The sequence below is a fragment of the Triticum aestivum genome, chromosome 1A (genome assembly GCF_018294505.1).
Source record: "Triticum aestivum cultivar Chinese Spring chromosome 1A, IWGSC CS RefSeq v2.1, whole genome shotgun sequence".
Classification (NCBI taxonomy): Eukaryota; Viridiplantae; Streptophyta; class Magnoliopsida; order Poales; family Poaceae; genus Triticum; species Triticum aestivum.
The window spans coordinates 571571260-571589787 of record NC_057794.1 but is presented as its reverse complement, the minus strand read 5'-3'; the positions used below and the strand labels follow the sequence as shown (position 1 = coordinate 571589787).

Below are 18528 nucleotides of genomic sequence, written 5' to 3'. Positions count from 1 at the left end.
CAAGGTTCGTCCGGGGTCTCGGTTTTGACCAGTTTTGGTGTTGACTAATTAACCCCGGTTTTGACTGGTCCTGACTCAGATTCACGTAATTGTTTCATATCCATGAACTTTTTGAAATTCACATTCTCTTTTCAAATCCACGTAGTTTTTTCAAGGTCGCGTATTTTTTTCAAAAATAAACATACATTTTTCAAATCTGTGAACTATTTTATTATTTGTGTACCTTTTCAAATTCATGATTTTTTTTAAAATTGCATACTTCTTTCAAATCCGCGTACTTTTTAAAGTTTGTTCATTTTTCAAATCAGTGTTCCTTTTCCCATCCATAAACTTCGTTTGAAAATCACGTAATTGTTTCAAGTTGACATAATTTTTTCAAATCCACATACTTTTTCTAGTTTGCGTACAAGAAATCCAAATCCGCGTACTTTTTCAAGTTTGCATAAAATTTTCAAATTCATGAACTCTTTCCAAAAAATGCACGTGAATATGAAAAAGTACGTCAATTTTAAAAATTACGTGAACTTTAAAAAATATGCGGATTTGAAAAAAGAACACGAAGTTAAAAGGTTCACATATTTGAAAAAGTATCCGAATTTGAAAACATTAAGTAGACTTGGAAAAAGTACGTGAATTCAACTTGGCACGGTCAAAACCGGGTGGGACAGTACCCAAACCGGTCAAAACCGTGATCAGGGATGAATCTTGTTCGGTTTCAGTAGTTAAGGGTGCAAGTTGTCCGGTTTTAAAATTGAGGGATCAAATCTAGACTCTGTCAAGAATTGAGGAACGATCCTTCTAAAAAAAAAATTGAGGGACGAAGAGTATACTTTTCTCGAATATATATGTTGTTCGGTCTGATGCAACCTGATGATACAAAGTGTTCATGAGAAACACAATGATTATATGTTTTGCTACTATGTATTTCGTTCCTCGGATGTGAAACAAACTTTTTTGTGTGTGTGAGTGCATATTATGGTCGTAGCTCTGCCAGCCAGATGGAGGTGGCCTGGGGTGGGCGGCACCCCATGTGAGCGTGGCCATCCTGGCGATGGTGGTGTCACGACCTCCATTGTATCCTAGTACTGTCCTAGCTATAGCTTGCATGCATTTGAGATTTGACAACTATTCATCATCAGGCAACAGTTACTACTACTCACCGGCGAGTGCTCAGTTTCACTCCGGAATCTGGATGCATGCGCCCTCTCAGCTCAGGCCATCGGTTTCAGTTCGAGCTCTGCTCTGTAGCTGGCCTTGCTCCAAGTAGAAACCTGTCAAGCATTTGGAGCTTTGCACATCTTGCCTGCCTTTCCTCACAACTTTAGGCTTCTTTTGGTTTATAGGATAGGATTATCATGGGAATAGGAATCTTGCAGGAAATGAGATGACATGTATCTCACATCTTATGAGTAGAAATAGGAAACAAAATGTCATTTAGTTGACACCAAAGGAATTTTTCCATTGAGTCTAGCCTCTTTTTTATTTTCCTATAAAATGTGGAGGATAGGAACCAATCCTATGTAGGAATAGGAATCCATTCCTATGAATCAAAGGGCTTCAAAGAGAAAAATCCTATCGTCTAGAATTCCTATGAAATTCCTCTAAACCAAAGGAGGCCTAATTAGCTAAGGTAGCAAGAGTAACATGGATCGATGAATGGATGGAGCTCTGCTCACATCATCAACGGAAGCTGCCCACAGCCGTGCATGATCCTGACATAGCTGGACCGGCAGAGACCTCCTCGTAAGGCGCGCGCCGGCCAATGGGCTGCAAGCCGCCCACAGGAGGAGAACAGAGCTGCACACAGGTGCGCGTGCCCACCATCTCTGATCTCGATGGTCCTCTCCGTAAGTTTTCTGAACCCCATCTGATCCGATGCTGCCAAGCATGTCATCCTGTAAGAAAATGAGGTAATAGCACCCCAACTCCCTGAACTTGCACAACATGTGATGGTTTAGTCCTTATACTTGTAAAAGTGAGTTGGGCAGTTCCCTGAACTTGCACAACATGTGATGGTTTAGTCCTTATACTTGTAAAAGTGAATTGGGCAGTTCCCTGAACTTGCACAACATGTGATGGTTTAGTCCTTATACTTGTAAAAGTGAATTGGGCAGTCCGTGAACTTGCAACGGATGTGCAAGTTTAGTCCAGGGCCAATCATGTGAGGCCAAGTGGACGAGCTGGTCAGCGCTGCACCTTTTTGCAATTAGGCCCCTGCCTTTCCCCTCTATCTACCCGCAGTACACCACAATTAGGCCGCTGCCTGTTGCATTGAGTATTAGTGGCTGTGAAGAGCTAGATTTGACCAGGGGAAGTCTCGGGGAGATCACATAGCCTTCAGAAGTCAGAACCTGCAACTTGGTGGTCTTCCAAAGTTGGCACGCCTTCCACAGCTTTAAGTCTGCTGCTTCCTCGCTTAAATATATTCAGATTGTCGATTGCGAAAATCTGGAGGGGCTACCAAGCTACATCTAAGATTTCCGTTCTCTGAAGAAAGCCTTGGTTTACAACTGCCCTGAGCTGAGCATAAGATGCGCAGCCGAATCCGGAGAGGATTACCCTTTTGTAAGCCATATTCCCGAGGTGTACATCGATGGGACTCTACTGTCAAAAGCAAGCTCACTTGCTGGAGAATGTTCTTTGCTCGATTGAGTTCCTCGGGTATCTATCTATCCATTAAACTTACCAGACATGTATTGTTTCTTCAACTCGTTTGCATCTACATGTACCGCAGTTATGAGTTTGTGGCAATCTAGTAAATCATGGATCCTCCGAGGGTACGCCTTTGGCCTGGATTCTTCGTTGTATTTGTATTGTACCATACATATTATGATTTTTTTTTGCACGTGATCTTGCCCTTTTCGGGCAAAAAACTGTAATGTTTGTGAATAATGCCGCTTTTGCTGCTGCTTGTAATTTATGTTAATTCAGCGTCATCTAGACATCGCTACTGGTGACCGAAATATTTTGTAATCCTTCCTCGGATCTTTATCATGCTAGTGTGTATACAGTTCTTGTACATTTTGTTATAATCTATCTACTGAATGAAATGAGCACCAAAAATATATACTCCCTCCGTCCTTGAAAAAGTGTACTTTCAACTTTGTTAGAGGGTCAAACTATCTAAAAGTTTGACCGAGTTTGTGCAAAAATATATCAATGCTTGTGAAACCAAATAGGTATATGACGAAAATATATTAAATCATGAATCTAATGCTACTAATTTGATAGCATAAATGTTGGTTCATTATTGTATACATACGGTCAAACATAAAAAAGTTTGACTTTTTAATAAAGTTGGAAGTACATTTTTTCAAGGACGGAGGGAGTAGTGTGTTAACAGGCATGATATCCACGCAGGAAGCAAATCCTCGAACGACAGGGGAAACTGGGCTGAAGCTGTGTCTGTCCGAGGAACTACAACATTTGGAGTACCTAGAGTGTTTATACTGAACACTCTACCCTGATATATACTGAACATATTCATGTTACTGAATTCTGAAATCTTTCACACAGTAACATCCCACAAAATTCCTCAAGTACTATTTCAGCAAGCAGTACAATACACATAATGATTATAGAAGAACCATCGGACCTGAGTCTTTGGCTCCCCGCTACTCGAAGTACTACCACTACCCATGCAAGACATGTATGCATCTCTGCCATAAGTAAGCGTATATTTCAGTAAGCAGTAGAGCAGAGCAGAGGAGAAGACAATTTACTCAGGCAAATGTTGCATTTATAAAATCACATCTTCTCTTCTGCAAGAACCACAGACTTGACTGAGACCTATAGAAAGTCCCAGTCACTGAATTCTTTCATACAGTATAGCACTGATTACTGGAAGACCCATTTCAGTCCATAAAGCCACGACCATAATTTGATAAGAAACTAGATAGATGGCAGAGTCTGACAGTTGTGTTGCAGATGAGCAGGGTCCAATCTTTACAAGATAGGTACAAGTTCTTGGATCAAAAGTACGTACTCCCTCCGTTCCAAAATAGATGACTCAACTTTATACTAACTTAGTATAAAGTTGAGTCATCTATTTTGGAACGGAGGGAGTACTTAGCAGGCAAGGTTTGCATGGCGCGTGTACTCGCCTACTAGCACATATAAACTTCTCTGAACTTGATTTGTACAGGAAAGGGCTTTCCCCTTACTATTGCAATATGCATGTACAACTGCAGTAGCCCGTACACAGTGCGATTAATTTGGACGTGATACCTGGGAAAAAAAAATAAACACTCTTTAGATAGATACAAGTTTTGACATCTACAAAGAACAAATAGATTGATGCAGACACAGCTTGACATCTACAATCCTCGTTAATTGTGGTGTACTGCGGGTAGATAGAGGGGAAAGGCAGGGGCCTAATTGCAAAAGGTGCAGCGCTGACCAGCTCGTCCACTTGGCGTTCACTTGGCTTCACGTGATTGGCTCTAGACTAAAATTGCACATCTGTTGCAAGTTCAGGGACTGCCCAATCCACTTTTGTAAGTATAAGGACTAAAACATCACATGCCGTGCAAGTTCAAGGACTTGGGGTGCTATTACCTCTAAGAAAATCTTCTAAGTATTTTTTGCATTGTTCAGAAAGGCGTCTTGGAATTCAGAGGTAGTGCTTTTGCTTGACCATGCATTGGTTTAGGGAGCACCATGCATGATTGATTCATCCATTTGAGTGAGAGATAAAAAGGTGGCAGGGATGTGGGCTAAGAGCCTCCATTCTTTACATGTCGCCCGAATGATCACCGCCACCCGGTCGACAAACAGATTCCAAAGAGGGAGAGGAACGCCCTCCGAACGTGGCCGGGGACCGAAGGAATATATCTATCTTTCCATCTCCAATGGTTTTGGAAAAGGAATTGACAAAATCCTGCTCCTGGCTCATTGCTTGCTGCGTGCTCACGGCAGTCTTGAGGTTTGCATCGGATGCACTGGACTGTGGAGGGGGCGGCGGGCGCAACTTGCGTCGGGTTTGATTCTTGCGGGTGTGTGGACTAGTCCACCATCGTCCACCGGAGATCTCTTACTCGGAATCATATCTGCGTAAAAGCCACAGGAAAGATGCAGGATTCCCCGTCATATTTCGAACAATCGGAGCAAAAGCCTCTCAGGAAGATGCTAGCGAAGTGCATAAATACTTGTTTCATGTATTTCGCAGCCATTTTTCTGTAGGTTTGCTCTGCCTCCTGCAGGACAGGAGGCATTTCTCTTGTAGTTTTTGCCAGTTCAGTAATGGGTTAACTTACGTATTCTTTACGAGGGGTCATCGCAACACAGCTCATGTATATTACTGAAACATAACTTTATCCGACATAGTATAATCGTCACAATCTTGAAATGGTCGCTCGCGCTATCTTACCGCTTTCTTCTTCACGAAAAACGATGCATTCGAGGAGAAATAGGCGGCATGGATCTTTCTCTCTTTGTCTGCAGTTTGATCTTGGACTCCTCTAGTTCCAGGGATCGCCAAGATTGTTATAAACTTGTTGACATATCATAATTCAGCGCCGGGCTTCCCAAAAATCATACTACTAGATCCTTAGTTTGACCAGAGCCTTGCTCTCCTTCAAGTGAAAAGGAGGCGAAGGTTGTTATAAACTTGTTGATGTATCATAATTTAGCACCGGGCTTGGCGAAATCATACTACCAGATCCTTAGTTTGACCAGGGAGTCCTGTCTCCTTCAAGTGAAAAGGGAGGTAGATAAGAGAGGGGGCATCTCATATTGTGCAGAATAAGTTATCTTGCACAGGAAAAGCTTGCTTTTCTATCTGCACGTATGCTTCTGATTCTTTGGCTAAAAAATTCATCCGTTCATCTGATGTTGAGGCTTGATAACTAGATCCTTGACTAGTACTCCAAACATCTTCACAAAAGAATAGAGTATATAAGCTAAGGTAAGCAGAGCAAAGTGGGAATGCTTTTAGGCTATGTGTGAGCCATCATTAGTCGGTATCGTTGCCAAAATGCTTGCATCGGACTGGATTCTGCCATGCCCTACCCTCTTGCCGTCACTACATCATCATCGGCTGGCTGGCCGGATTCCAAATCTTGGAGCCCGAAAGCTGTGGGGTCCGGATTCGCTTCTCTCAACAAGTTGCCAGGAGAGACGGGAATCGGAATCCAGGCCAGGGTCGCTATGCCGGGGATTCAAAGTTTCGTTCCTTTTTCTTTCTTTCTTTTCACCCGACAAGGAAACGGCGACCCCCAAAGGCTTTCTCCTCTTCACAGGGTACGTACGTGCGCACGGCACACGCCACCACCTCTTTCATTCCGAGCTAACTGAGAAAATTGCATCCATGACACAAATATGTAGAGCTCCATGTGTCCTAGCTTCATTTTTGGTCTCTGTTTTCTAGTAGGCCACAAGGCTAGCATGTTTAAGGTAAGCTCGTCATGATTATGTTACTGTCAGGCTTTAACCACAATCACAAATTATTATCCAGAAAATTCGTCCGATACAAGCGTAACTTACAAAACTTTTCTGACGGACTGAAACAGCTCTCATAGCATCAACGTATTATAGTATAGCAAAACCAGCTTAGCTACCCGGACAGGCAAAAATTTCGGCAGCAGAGAGCGAGCTATCCAACTTTCAGCAGGCGCGACATGCCCAGCTGCTCATCCATACGCCTCTCGTCAAACTACTCAACGCGGCCCCCCTTTGCCGCCGCCGGCCTTCCTCCCACCGCCACCAGCCTTCCCACCTTTCTTCTGACCGCCGCCAGCGCCCTTCTTACCCTTGCCGCCCTTCTTGCCCGAGCCGGCACTCCGCTTGTCCTTCTTCATCCGGGGGTCCACCAGCACCTTGCCCTTGCCGGTCCGGACCTGCACGCCCTTCTTGGCCACCACATACTCCTTCTTGGGCCGCTGGGTCGACACCGCCTTGCGGTAGATCTTGTCGATCATCTTGGCCTTGGACTGCTCGTTGATGTCGCTCTGGTCCGCCACGATGTCCGCCTTCTGCCGCGCCTTCTCCAGCTTCTTGGCCGCCACCCGCTTCTTGCGCGCCTTGGCCTCCGCCACCTTCTTTGATGGCCGCGCGTCGATCTCCCTGAACTGCGCCTTCATAGCCGCCACCTCCTCCTTCGTGATCGGCTTCATGGGCACGGTGTGCCTCTTCTCATCCTCGGCAAACCACTTGGGCAGGCCCACGTCGTCAAACATGTACTTGTTGTAGGCGTCATCCAGGATCTGCTCCCTCTGCTTCTTCCTCAGCATCTTATGCGCATAGGCCAGCACTTCGGCCTTGGTGTCGTCGTCCATGTCCTCATCTAGATCGTCTGACTCGTCCGAGGATGAGGACGAGTCATCTGCAGCTCGGACTGGCTCTGCTGCCACCATCTCAATATCATCTTGCTGCAGGCGCTGAGCTTTAGTCGGTTTCTCCTTCTTTCCTGAGTCCAGCTGTGCTTTAGCCGGGGTTTCCTTCTTTCCTGAATCCACCTTCTTTTTCAAGTTCTTACGCGGCTTCTCTCTTTCATCCTCACTGTCACTCTTCTCATCTAGGTCAGCTCCTAATTCTGCAAACAGATCCTGACCGAACCACTGCTTTGTAGTCTGCTCTTTTGTTGGCTTCGCTGAATCAAAAGACAGTAAAAGGGGGTTTGCCTCTTGATCTTCCTCTTCCTCAGAACCTTGGTCCATGTCAACATCGCTACCATCATCTTCACCTCCCTATCAAGTTGAAACATAATAGCATATATTATCATCAAGTTGAGTCCATTGGCTACTGTATAAAAAAACGGGTTTCAAAGGCGAGGACAAAATTCATGTGGATTAATGTCAGTTATTACCTCTAACAGATCTGTATCAGCATCAGTATTGATTCTCTTGGCACGTTTGCGTTCTTGTTTTACTTCTCCACCTTTCTTTGTCACAAAACGTTCGTAAGCTTCATCAAGCATCTCCTCAAGTTGAGCATCATACCTGATTAGAAAGATGTTGTGTTATGAGTCTCTGGAATTTTTACAGTAAATTTTGCAAGTGATGAATTTATATGACCAAACTATAATATTACCCCTCTGATTCATATTACTTGTCACTCAAATGGATGTATCTAGCACTGAAATACGTCTAAATCATCCGATTGAGCGACAAGTAATATGGATGATAGGGAGTATTATTTTTGGTGTGGATGTCTGAAAAATTACCTCAGATGTTCTTCATCAGAATCCATTTCCTCGTCAGAGTCTTCATGAGTTTGAGTCTCTTCATTCTCACTGTCTCCAGAGCCATCTTCCGCATTATACTCTGCTGACTCAACAGCCTGAAGATCTTTCCCACCCTATAGACAAAGTATATATCACTGAGTTCGCAAGCACGGACAACTTGAACACGTAAAAGCTAAAATAAGACATCAATCTGGGACAGTAACTTTAGAGAAATTACATCAGAACCAAAATCACTTTTCCACATGTGCTCGCCGAATGATAATAAGGGCTAGATGACTTAGAAGAAAAACTCTTCTGAGAGAAAGAATGATGAACTTTCTGTGGTGTACAAGGCAAAGTAAGACAGACAGGAATACAAAAACAGCAGGATACCTTGATAGCCTTAATAGAGAACAAGTCAGGATCACCATATCCCTCTTCTGTAGCATCAATTTGCATTCCTGTTGCCTTGCGTGCTTTATCCTGGAATGAAGAGACTGATATATCAGCACACAATTCAAATCAATGCCACGTGCAGCAAACGAGGCTTTTCATATTTCATAATGTAAATACCTTTGCACGACGTCTTGATTGACGCTTCTTATCTCTTCTTTTTTTCCTATCAATGAAACTCGTCAGGTCTTCCATTTCCTGTAGAAGTTGGTCATCATCGTTGACCTTGGTCTCCACCACAGTACCATCAGCCTTAGGTGTCACTTGGGAAGATGACGACAATGCTTTCCTTATGCGTATGCGCCACCTAACATAATATATATCAGTTTCATGAGATGAAAAGGCACCTCTCCACATGACACACTGATAGTAATAGACATGCTTGGATAATCATAATCTAGAAATAAACTTGATGAGACAATATAATAGGAAAAGATACTTACTTCAAGATATGCTTAAAGCTGTTTTTATCCAGCACACGTAAATCGTCACAAAGATTTTTTATCTGGCACACAACAAAACATAGAATCAGTCAGCATTATAACTAAGATTGAATACAAGTTAGGCAGCAGGAATGCAGAGCAAAGGCATTACTCCATTACCTCATCTGTAGTAAACTCATGATTCTTGATAGGCACAGATGCTTCATCATCAAATGAAATTTCTGTAACAGAACCAAGAAATTCCAGTGGTGTCTGAGCATCAGACCATATAAAATCTGATGCCTGACCAACTTTCCTCAATACTGTGACTCCATCATCGTACCTGAATGAATCACATACAACAGAAATTAGAAATGTGGATCTCCCACCAGAGTGGATTATATAATTCAAAGTTTGAAAGTACAATACAAAGGACCAGATGTTCAGATAATTTCAATTCTTTACCATTAACCACTTAATAAAATAGCATAAAAGAGGAATGTTATCAGGGTCAAATTTCAAATGGCTAGCTGCTTATTTGAACCTACAAACAGAACTAGCAAAAAACAGGCATCAATTAGTTTCTAGAAATCACACTGTGGCTGACTGCTACCAAGATATGCAGAGAAATGTTTTCACACATGTGATGCACCACTGCATAATATGTTGTTACCCTTAGTGTGAGAAAGGGAGAAGGCATGCCAGATCTGAACATAAGTTCACTGTGCTGTTGTCTTGTTTACACTAGCAAATGCACCAATATAGCCAGTCACTGTATGAAAAGTTCCATATTGAAGACGATGTAATAAATTCATGGGTTTTAACCAATATGTGGTAAAATTATAGTTCTAGCAAAGCATGATGTTCTCTAAATCTTATATCGTTACACCAGCCATTCTATGAGGCACTGAAATACAAATAAACTATTGTAGCATGACCCTCATTACCGACGCATTTGTTGAGTGGTAGAAAAGCAGTACTGCAAGAAAAATGACCATGCAAACTCATTTGCCGACATACGAAGGCATACTTACCCTTCACGCTGTCTTTTGTCCTTTTTATTAGTACCAAGTACATCCCTAGGCTGCAGAAACAAAAATGTAACATTAAAGGGATGCTAACACATATAAAAAAGAGAAATCATTGAGTAACTCTGACAAATGTTTCAGCCTACCATCTTCTTCTCAGGTTCGACGTTGAACAGGTGCTTTATATCAAGAAGTTCTGGAGCAATCTTTGCAGGCGCTTTATATTTGAGACAGATAATGTAAATTTCAGCGGACGTGCCACGACTCGCACTAGGTTTGGTCACCTCAACCTTCTCAAACAGCTGAAATGCAAATGGGTTTGTTTCATGTGTCAACACACTAGTACGAAATACATAAGTAACAACACACCTGCTTAAGACAGAACATGAAGAACCTGCGTTCAATACACACCTGCTTAAGACAGAACATGATAGCATTGTAATCCTGGGACCTGAAGACCTGTTGAAGAAGGAAAAGTACAGGTGAGTTTGATATGCGCACTTCACATAGGGGATCAACGGGCCGACAATCGCGGTGCAAGTCCTCTGTCAAACCTTGGTGATGAAGGCGCCCTTGGGGGCGAGGAACATGGTGGCGAGGCGGACGGCGTCGATGACGAGGGCGGACTGGGTGGTGGCCTCCTGCGCCCAGGCGCCGCCGACGTTGGGCGAGCCGTCGTGGAGGACGACGTCGAAGGCGGCGACGCCCTTGGAGTCCATGAGCTTGCGCACGGCGGAGCGGCACTTGGAGGTGGTGATGTCCTCGGTGAGGGAGTGGGCGCCGCGGATGGGGCGGATGGGCACGAGGTCGACGCCGACGACGAAGGCGCCCACGGGCGCGTGGTTGACGGCCACCTGCACCCACCCGCCGGGCGCCGCGCAGAGGTCGAGCACGGCCCGCGCCGTCGGCAGGAACCGGAACCGCGCGTCGAGCTGTAATAGCTTGAAGGCCGCTCGGCTCCGGTACCCCTGCTCCTTGGCGAGGTGGTAGTACTTGTCCTGCCTCTGCTTCCCCTTCGCCTTGCCCATCGCCGCCGCGCGCCGCCGCCGCCGACGAGCCTGAGGAGGAGGGGGAGGGAGGGAGGGAGGGGATGGGGCTAGGGTTTTTGCGGGGGGTTGGGTTCTGCTCGGCCGCCTCGCTGCCTCGGCCGTTTTGTCGGGTTCACGGCGACGGTTGAGCCGCGACGGCCCGATGGGCCTGTGTATGGGCCTCTTTGGGTGTGGGCGTGGGCCTGGGCTGCGAGGGGAAATCAAAACGCTCTGCTCTGCGTCTCTCTTATCCCCTCGTCCTCCGGTGTCACTTCCAATTCACTTCCTCTGCTCTGCGCAATGGAGCTAGGCCTCGCGCTCCGGCTAGCCGCGCCGCCGGCGCGCCTCCCCCGCCGCCGGTATTCAACACCGCCGTGCGCGCCAGGACGGAGCGGTATCTGCGCTGGGAGGCGCGAGAGTAGGGGGGCGGGGGCTGTGTCGACGAGTGGGGGTGTGAGCTATGCGGTGGTTGAAGATGAGGAGGGGGAGGAGGAGGAGATGGCGAGGCCGCGGCTGGAGCTCATCGAGAAGCCGGACCGGAGCCTGGCGCTGCTGGACGAGTACGAGTCGGAGGAGCTGGGGGCGGCGCTCTGCGCCAACCACCGCAGCGGTGAGCCTTCTCCTTCTCTCTGCGCTTTCCTTTGTTTGTACTTAGCTGGATTTCATTCAGCACTCCCTGACCAAGTAGATTATTTCAGTGTTCAGTGTTTATGATGCGTCAAATGCGCCCGGTAGCATTTTTGGTTTCAGTAAAATTCAGGAACTTGTCATTGTGCAGCATAAATAAATGAGTTAAGTGGGGGGGAAAAGTGCTTCCTGCCAAACATTTTTTTACAAGATTCCGGGAGAATTCAGAGGAAACAGCTTATTTGGTTTGTAATTTCTAAGTGACAATTGCCATGTTATAATATTGTGAGTCTGTGCTGTGTGTCTCCACAGGTTATGTTGCTGTGTTGGGGAAGCCGAATGTCGGCAAGAGCACCCTGATAAACCAAATTGTGGGTCAGAAGCTTTCGATCGTAACGGACAAGCCACAGACCACACGTCACCGCATTCTTGGTATATGTTCGGAACCAGAATACCAGGTACAACCTTCTAGTCTCCAAAGCACCTGTAGAGTTCGGTTCAAATGCGGTATAAACCAATGTGTCTGTCCACAGAGGATATCATGACGATTTCTGAATGCTGATCCGAGTTATCATTTAGTTTGCAGATAATACTTTATGACACGCCAGGCGTCATTAAGAAGGAAATGCACAAGCTAGACTCGATGATGATGAAGAATGTCCAGAGCGCTATTGGCAATGCGGACTGTGTGATTGTCGTCGCTGATGCTTCCAAACTGCCCGAAAAGGTAACTGTCGGCAAAAATAAAGAACCAGGTCAATGTCTTGAGTCTACCTTGCTTGACATTCCCTCTCTGGTTTTAGATAGATGATATGCTGGAAGCGGGTGTGGGAAACAAAGATACCAAGGTCCCTGTTGTGTTGGTACTCAACAAGAAAGATATGATAAAACCCGGAGAAATCGCAAAGAAACTCGAGGTATAAAACTGAACAATATAGAAGTGATGGTTTTTGTGATTTCCTCTGTATACGACGGTATTTATTTCTTGACAACTCTTTTCACAGTGGTACCAAAAATTCACTGATGTTGACGATGTTATACCTATAAGTGCTAAATTTGGTCATGGAGTGGTTGATATCAAGGAGTGGATATTGTCAAAGCTTCCACTAGGTCCTGCCTACTACCCCAAGGTATCATTATGGAAGATGCAAAATTTTCTGAAGCAGTTAGTACTATGGATGGACAGCCATTTTCTTTATCATGTAGATCTAGCAAATCAAGTAGAAATGTGCAATGCAATTTAGTAACATGCACAAGTTATTTATTTATTTTCCTTGGCCTTAATCTGCAAGAATCAACACCTTTTGATAGTACAAAATAATCAGCGGTTCTGCCACTTTGGTTAAGAATGTCTGCCTGATTGCTGATGTGCTCATGCCAAATTTGAATCCTGCAATTGTTGTTTTGATCAGTCTTTCTTTTACTGAGATGTACTAATCAATCTATCGTGTAGGCGATGTGGTAGTTTTACATTTTTTTTCTTCATATTTTATTTTGCACACTGAATAATCTGTTAAGCTATGGTTAACTGTTCTGTGAGTTCAATTGCTTCCATCAGTTGCAAACCAATACCACATTATCTTATAAGATGATCCTAGTATTGAGAATCTTACCATCATTGTAACACAGTTCTGATTCCCGAGACAGCTTTATATAAGCTGACTCTGTGAACTTGGAGGCATGATAATTTTAATCAGCACGTTTGACTAACTACTACTCCCTCCGTCCCAAAATAAGTGTCTCAACTTTGTACTAACTGTAGTGCAAAGTTGTACTAAGGTTGAGACACTTATTTTGGAATGGAGGGAGTATTATAAATCAGTTGTGAAGAAATATTCTTCCAAATAGAGGATATGGGTTTTCATGACTTCTCTACTTTTTTTTTGACCTGTTACTGTAGAGTAATCATCCCACAGCTTTAAACTTTATTCCATCACACAACTTCTCTACTTGAAGTCATTATGATGCTAAAAATCATAGTCTGGAGCCTTTGTTGGCTAGATATTGTTTTTACAGTTTTTTTGGCATGTCTGTTAAAGGTAGTTTCATGTTTATTCATTAGATGGTCTATTACTGCATTCCAGGTGTTCATTTCGATGTTTGGCTACAGGGAGCAAGTCCTGAGATTATAAAACACTAAATATGTTGTGCATGTTCTTTGTTCCAGGACATAGCTAGTGAACACCCCGAGAGATTTTTTGTGGGGGAAATAGTGAGGGAAAAGATTTTTCTTCAATATAGGCAGGAAATTCCATACGCATGCCAGGTATATCTTCTGGTGATTTCCTCAGTTTAGTGTATAAGCTTATCCGTTTTGCTAGCCTGTTTGTGTGATGTAATTTCTGTTTATGATAGGTTAATGTTACAAGTTACAAAAGCAGGCCTAGTGCCAAGGATTTTATTCAAGTTGAGATACTTGTTGAGAGGGAATCACAAAGAAGCATTATACTTGGGAAGGTAAAGCAGTTCAAAAAAAATCATTCATGTGCAGTCTTGAATATTTCAGGATTACAAATTCAGTTAAGCATAACAACAAATTGAGGGATTTTGCACAAACTACCTTCTGGGAATTTCGTGAATTACTAAATGTATGTGTTGTTCTACAAAGTTTTGAATTGATGAAACAGAAGTAAGGCTGATCTTATTGTTGGAAAAGGAATTGGGTCATAAATAAGAAGATATATATATGGAATCAAACAGTTCCTAGCTTGAATATTTTAACGAGCAAAACTATCATCCGCTATATTTCTCAAACGCAGGATGGGAAAGCTATAAAGACGTTGGCAACAGCATCAAGGCTTGACATTGAAGATTTCCTTCAAAAGAAGGTTTATCTTGAGGTCATAACTTCTTCCTTGTTCTGTCGCATGATCACCCCCTCTGCTATAGTTGTAGAGCAGTTTCTAATCACTACATACTATTGTCTTGAACAGATAGATGTGAAGGTGAAGGAAAACTGGCGGCAAGATGAACGGCTTTTGAAACGTTACGGCTATGGTGGGGAGATTCAAGCGCTATAAATACAAGCATGGCACATAGCTTATCAGGTCGTGGGAGTAGGAAATAGCCCGGGTTTTTTACTTTTCTTTTCTTCTTCCCCTGTTGAGTTGAGGTATTTAGGTGCTGAAATGCAGGTTGAATTAGATCAGTTATTAGTCAGGAACTCTTACCAAATTTTGATGTAGACATCTGGTGTACTATGGAATAGCTGTTTCTACATCCAAATCATATTTCAGCTCTGTCCCTGTAGATAGCCTGCAGTGTTGCTTCAATCCTCTGTTTGTCTGCTGAAGTTGCTTTACACTTCATGGAGCCAAACCCCCAGGTATCCGCCTCGCCTTTTCAGGCTGTTTGGTTCCATGAATTTGTCTGCCCGTGTTCATCTGCGTTGAAATGTGAACGGACGCTTTGCAAAATTCAGGCCAGGTCTGTGGGATCACAGGAGCAGAGTTCTAATTCACTGATGGTTTTTGTGATTTCCTCTGTATACGACGGTATTTATTTCTTGACAACTCTTTTCACAGTGGTACCAAAAATTCACTGATGTTGACGATGTTATACCTATAAGTGCTAAATTTGGTCATGGAGTGGTTGATATCAAGGAGTGGATATTGTCAAAGCTTCCACTAGGTCCTGCCTACTACCCCAAGGTATCATTATGGAAGATGCAAAATTTTCTGAAGCAGTTAGTACTATGGATGGACAGCCATTTTCTTTATCATGTAGATCTAGCAAATCAAGTAGAAATGTGCAATGCAATTTAGTAACATGCACAAGTTATTTATTTATTTTCCTTGGCCTTAATCTGCAAGAATCAACACCTTTTGATAGTACAAAATAATCAGCGGTTCTGCCACTTTGGTTAAGAATGTCTGCCTGATTGCTGATGTGCTCATGCCAAATTTGAATCCTGCAATTGTTGTTTTGATCAGTCTTTCTTTTACTGAGATGTACTAATCAATCTATCGTGTAGGCGATGTGGTAGTTTTACATTTTTTTCTTCATATTTTATTTTGCACACTGAATAATCTGTTAAGCTATGGTTAACTGTTCTGTGAGTTCAATTGCTTCCATCAGTTGCAAACCAATACCACATTATCTTATAAGATGATCCTAGTATTGAGAATCTTACCATCATTGTAACACAGTTCTGATTCCCGAGACAGCTTTATATAAGCTGACTCTGTGAACTTGGAGGCATGATAATTTTAATCAGCACGTTTGACTAACTACTACTCCCTCCGTCCCAAAATAAGTGTCTCAACTTTGTACTAACTGTAGTGCAAAGTTGTACTAAGGTTGAGACACTTATTTTGGAATGGAGGGAGTATTATAAATCAGTTGTGAAGAAATATTCTTCCAAATAGAGGATATGGGTTTTCATGACTTCTCTACTTTTTTTTTTGACCTGTTACTGTAGAGTAATCATCCCACAGCTTTAAACTTTATTCCATCACACAACTTCTCTACTTGAAGTCATTATGATGCTAAAATCATAGTCTGGAGCCTTTGTTGGCTAGATATTGTTTTTACAGTTTTTTGGCATGTCTGTTAAAGGTAGTTTCATGTTTATTTATTAGATGGTCTATTACTGCATTCCAGGTGTTCATTTCGATGTTTGGCTACAGGGAGCAAGTCCTGAGATTATAAAACACTAAATATGTTGTGCATGTTCTTTGTTCCAGGACATAGCTAGTGAACACCCCGAGAGATTTTTTGTGGGGGAAATAGTGAGGGAAAAGATTTTTCTTCAATATAGGCAGGAAATTCCATACGCATGCCAGGTATATCTTCTGGTGATTTCCTCAGTTTAGTGTATAAGCTTATCCGTTTTGCTAGCCTGTTTGTGTGATGTAATTTCTGTTTATGATAGGTTAATGTTACAAGTTACAAAAGCAGGCCTAGTGCCAAGGATTTTATTCAAGTTGAGATACTTGTTGAGAGGGAATCACAAAGAAGCATTATACTTGGGAAGGTAAAGCAGTTCAAAAAAAATCATTCATGTGCAGTCTTGAATATTTCAGGATTACAAATTCAGTTAAGCATAACAACAAATTGAGGGATTTTGCACAAACTACCTTCTGGGAATTTCGTGAATTACTAAATGTATGTGTTGTTCTACAAAGTTTTGAATTGATGAAACAGAAGTAAGGCTGATCTTATTGTTGGAAAAGGAATTGGGTCATAAATAAGAAGATATATATATGGAATCAAACAGTTCCTAGCTTGAATATTTTAACGAGCAAAACTATCATCCGCTATATTTCTCAAACGCAGGATGGGAAAGCTATAAAGACGTTGGCAACAGCATCAAGGCTTGACATTGAAGATTTCCTTCAAAAGAAGGTTTATCTTGAGGTCATAACTTCTTCCTTGTTCTGTCGCATGATCACCCCTCTGCTATAGTTGTAGAGCAGTTTCTAATCACTACATACTATTGTCTTGAACAGATAGATGTGAAGGTGAAGGAAAACTGGCGGCAAGATGAACGGCTTTTGAAACGTTACGGCTATGGTGGGGAGATTCAAGCGCTATAAATACAAGCATGGCACATAGCTTATCAGGTCGTGGGAGTAGGAAATAGCCCGGGTTTTTTACTTTTCTTTTCTTCTTCCCCTGTTGAGTTGAGGTATTTAGGTGCTGAAATGCAGGTTGAATTAGATCAGTTATTAGTCAGGAACTCTTACCAAATTTTGATGTAGACATCTGGTGTACTATGGAATAGCTGTTTCTACATCCAAATCATATTTCAGCTCTGTCCCTGTAGATAGCCTGCAGTGTTGCTTCAATCCTCTGTTTGTCTGCTGAAGTTGCTTTACACTTCATGGAGCCAAACCCCCAGGTATCCGCCTCGCCTTTTCAGGCTGTTTGGTTCCATGAATTTGTCTGCCCGTGTTCATCTGCGTTGAAATGTGAACGGACGCTTTGCAAAATTCAGGCCAGGTCTGTGGGATCACAGGAGCAGAGTTCTAATTCACTGATGGTTTTTGTGATTTCCTCTGTATACGACGGTATTTATTTCTTGACAACTCTTTTCACAGTGGTACCAAAAATTCACTGATGTTGACGATGTTATACCTATAAGTGCTAAATTTGGTCATGGAGTGGTTGATATCAAGGAGTGGATATTGTCAAAGCTTCCACTAGGTCCTGCCTACTACCCCAAGGTATCATTATGGAAGATGCAAAATTTTCTGAAGCAGTTAGTACTATGGATGGACAGCCATTTTCTTTATCATGTAGATCTAGCAAATCAAGTAGAAATGTGCAATGCAATTTAGTAACATGCACAAGTTATTTATTTATTTTCCTTGGCCTTAATCTGCAAGAATCAACACCTTTTGATAGTACAAAATAATCAGCGGTTCTGCCACTTTGGTTAAGAATGTCTGCCTGATTGCTGATGTGCTCATGCCAAATTTGAATCCTGCAATTGTTGTTTTGATCAGTCTTTCTTTTACTGAGATGTACTAATCAATCTATCGTGTAGGCGATGTGGTAGTTTTACATTTTTTTTCTTCATATTTTATTTTGCACACTGAATAATCTGTTAAGCTATGGTTAACTGTTCTGTGAGTTCAATTGCTTCCATCAGTTGCAAACCAATACCACATTATCTTATAAGATGATCCTAGTATTGAGAATCTTACCATCATTGTAACACAGTTCTGATTCCCGAGACAGCTTTATATAAGCTGACTCTGTGAACTTGGAGGCATGATAATTTTAATCAGCACGTTTGACTAACTACTACTCCCTCCGTCCCAAAATAAGTGTCTCAACTTTGTACTAACTGTAGTGCAAAGTTG

At 42.7% G+C, this 18528-nt stretch overlaps 2 protein-coding genes across 2 annotated transcripts; one reads left to right on the top strand and one right to left on the bottom strand.

The window, feature by feature from the left end:
* Positions 1-6417: 6417 nt before the first annotated feature.
* Positions 6418-11186, bottom strand: LOC123068768 (pre-rRNA 2'-O-ribose RNA methyltransferase). Its single transcript, XM_044491422.1, has 11 exons — positions 10619-11186; positions 10476-10523; positions 10211-10366; positions 10071-10120; positions 9217-9379; positions 9058-9119; positions 8735-8921; positions 8555-8644; positions 8162-8295; positions 7805-7937; positions 6418-7685 (listed from the first exon to the last, which is right to left on the bottom strand). Exons 1-11 carry the CDS (start codon positions 11090-11092, stop codon positions 6657-6659), a joined length of 2526 nt encoding a protein of 841 aa, XP_044347357.1. The 5' UTR covers positions 11093-11186; the 3' UTR covers positions 6418-6656.
* Positions 11187-11372: 186 nt separating this feature from the next.
* Positions 11373-17471, top strand: LOC123068759 (GTPase ERA-like, chloroplastic). Its single transcript, XM_044491410.1, has 13 exons — positions 11373-11702; positions 12032-12177; positions 12306-12446; positions 12523-12636; positions 12724-12849; positions 13887-13985; positions 14075-14176; positions 14479-14559; positions 14653-15044; positions 15141-15369; positions 16405-16503; positions 16593-17077; positions 17170-17471. Exons 1-9 carry the CDS (start codon positions 11393-11395, stop codon positions 14737-14739), a joined length of 1206 nt encoding a protein of 401 aa, XP_044347345.1. The 5' UTR covers positions 11373-11392; the 3' UTR covers positions 14740-15044; positions 15141-15369; positions 16405-16503; positions 16593-17077; positions 17170-17471.
* The last annotated feature ends 1057 nt before the right edge of the window (positions 17472-18528 follow it).

Excerpts from the sequence above, each read along its gene's own strand:
- LOC123068768 (XM_044491422.1), bottom strand. The coding sequence starts at position 11,092 with ATGGGCAAGGCGAAGGGGAAGCAGAGGCAGGACAAGTACTACCACCTC. Across the intron at positions 8,645-8,734 it reads AATCAAGACGTCGTGCAAAG|GATAAAGCACGCAAGGCAAC; the intron begins GTATTTACATTA and ends TCTTCATTCCAG. Across the intron at positions 7,938-8,161 it reads TCTGATGAAGAACATCTGAG|GTATGATGCTCAACTTGAGG; the intron begins GTAATTTTTCAG and ends CTTTCTAATCAG.
- LOC123068759 (XM_044491410.1), top strand. The coding sequence starts at position 11,393 with ATGGAGCTAGGCCTCGCGCTCCGGCTAGCCGCGCCGCCGGCGCGCCTC. Across the intron at positions 12,178-12,305 it reads GTTCGGAACCAGAATACCAG|ATAATACTTTATGACACGCC; the intron begins GTACAACCTTCT and ends TTTAGTTTGCAG. Across the intron at positions 12,850-13,886 it reads GTCCTGCCTACTACCCCAAG|GACATAGCTAGTGAACACCC; the intron begins GTATCATTATGG and ends TCTTTGTTCCAG.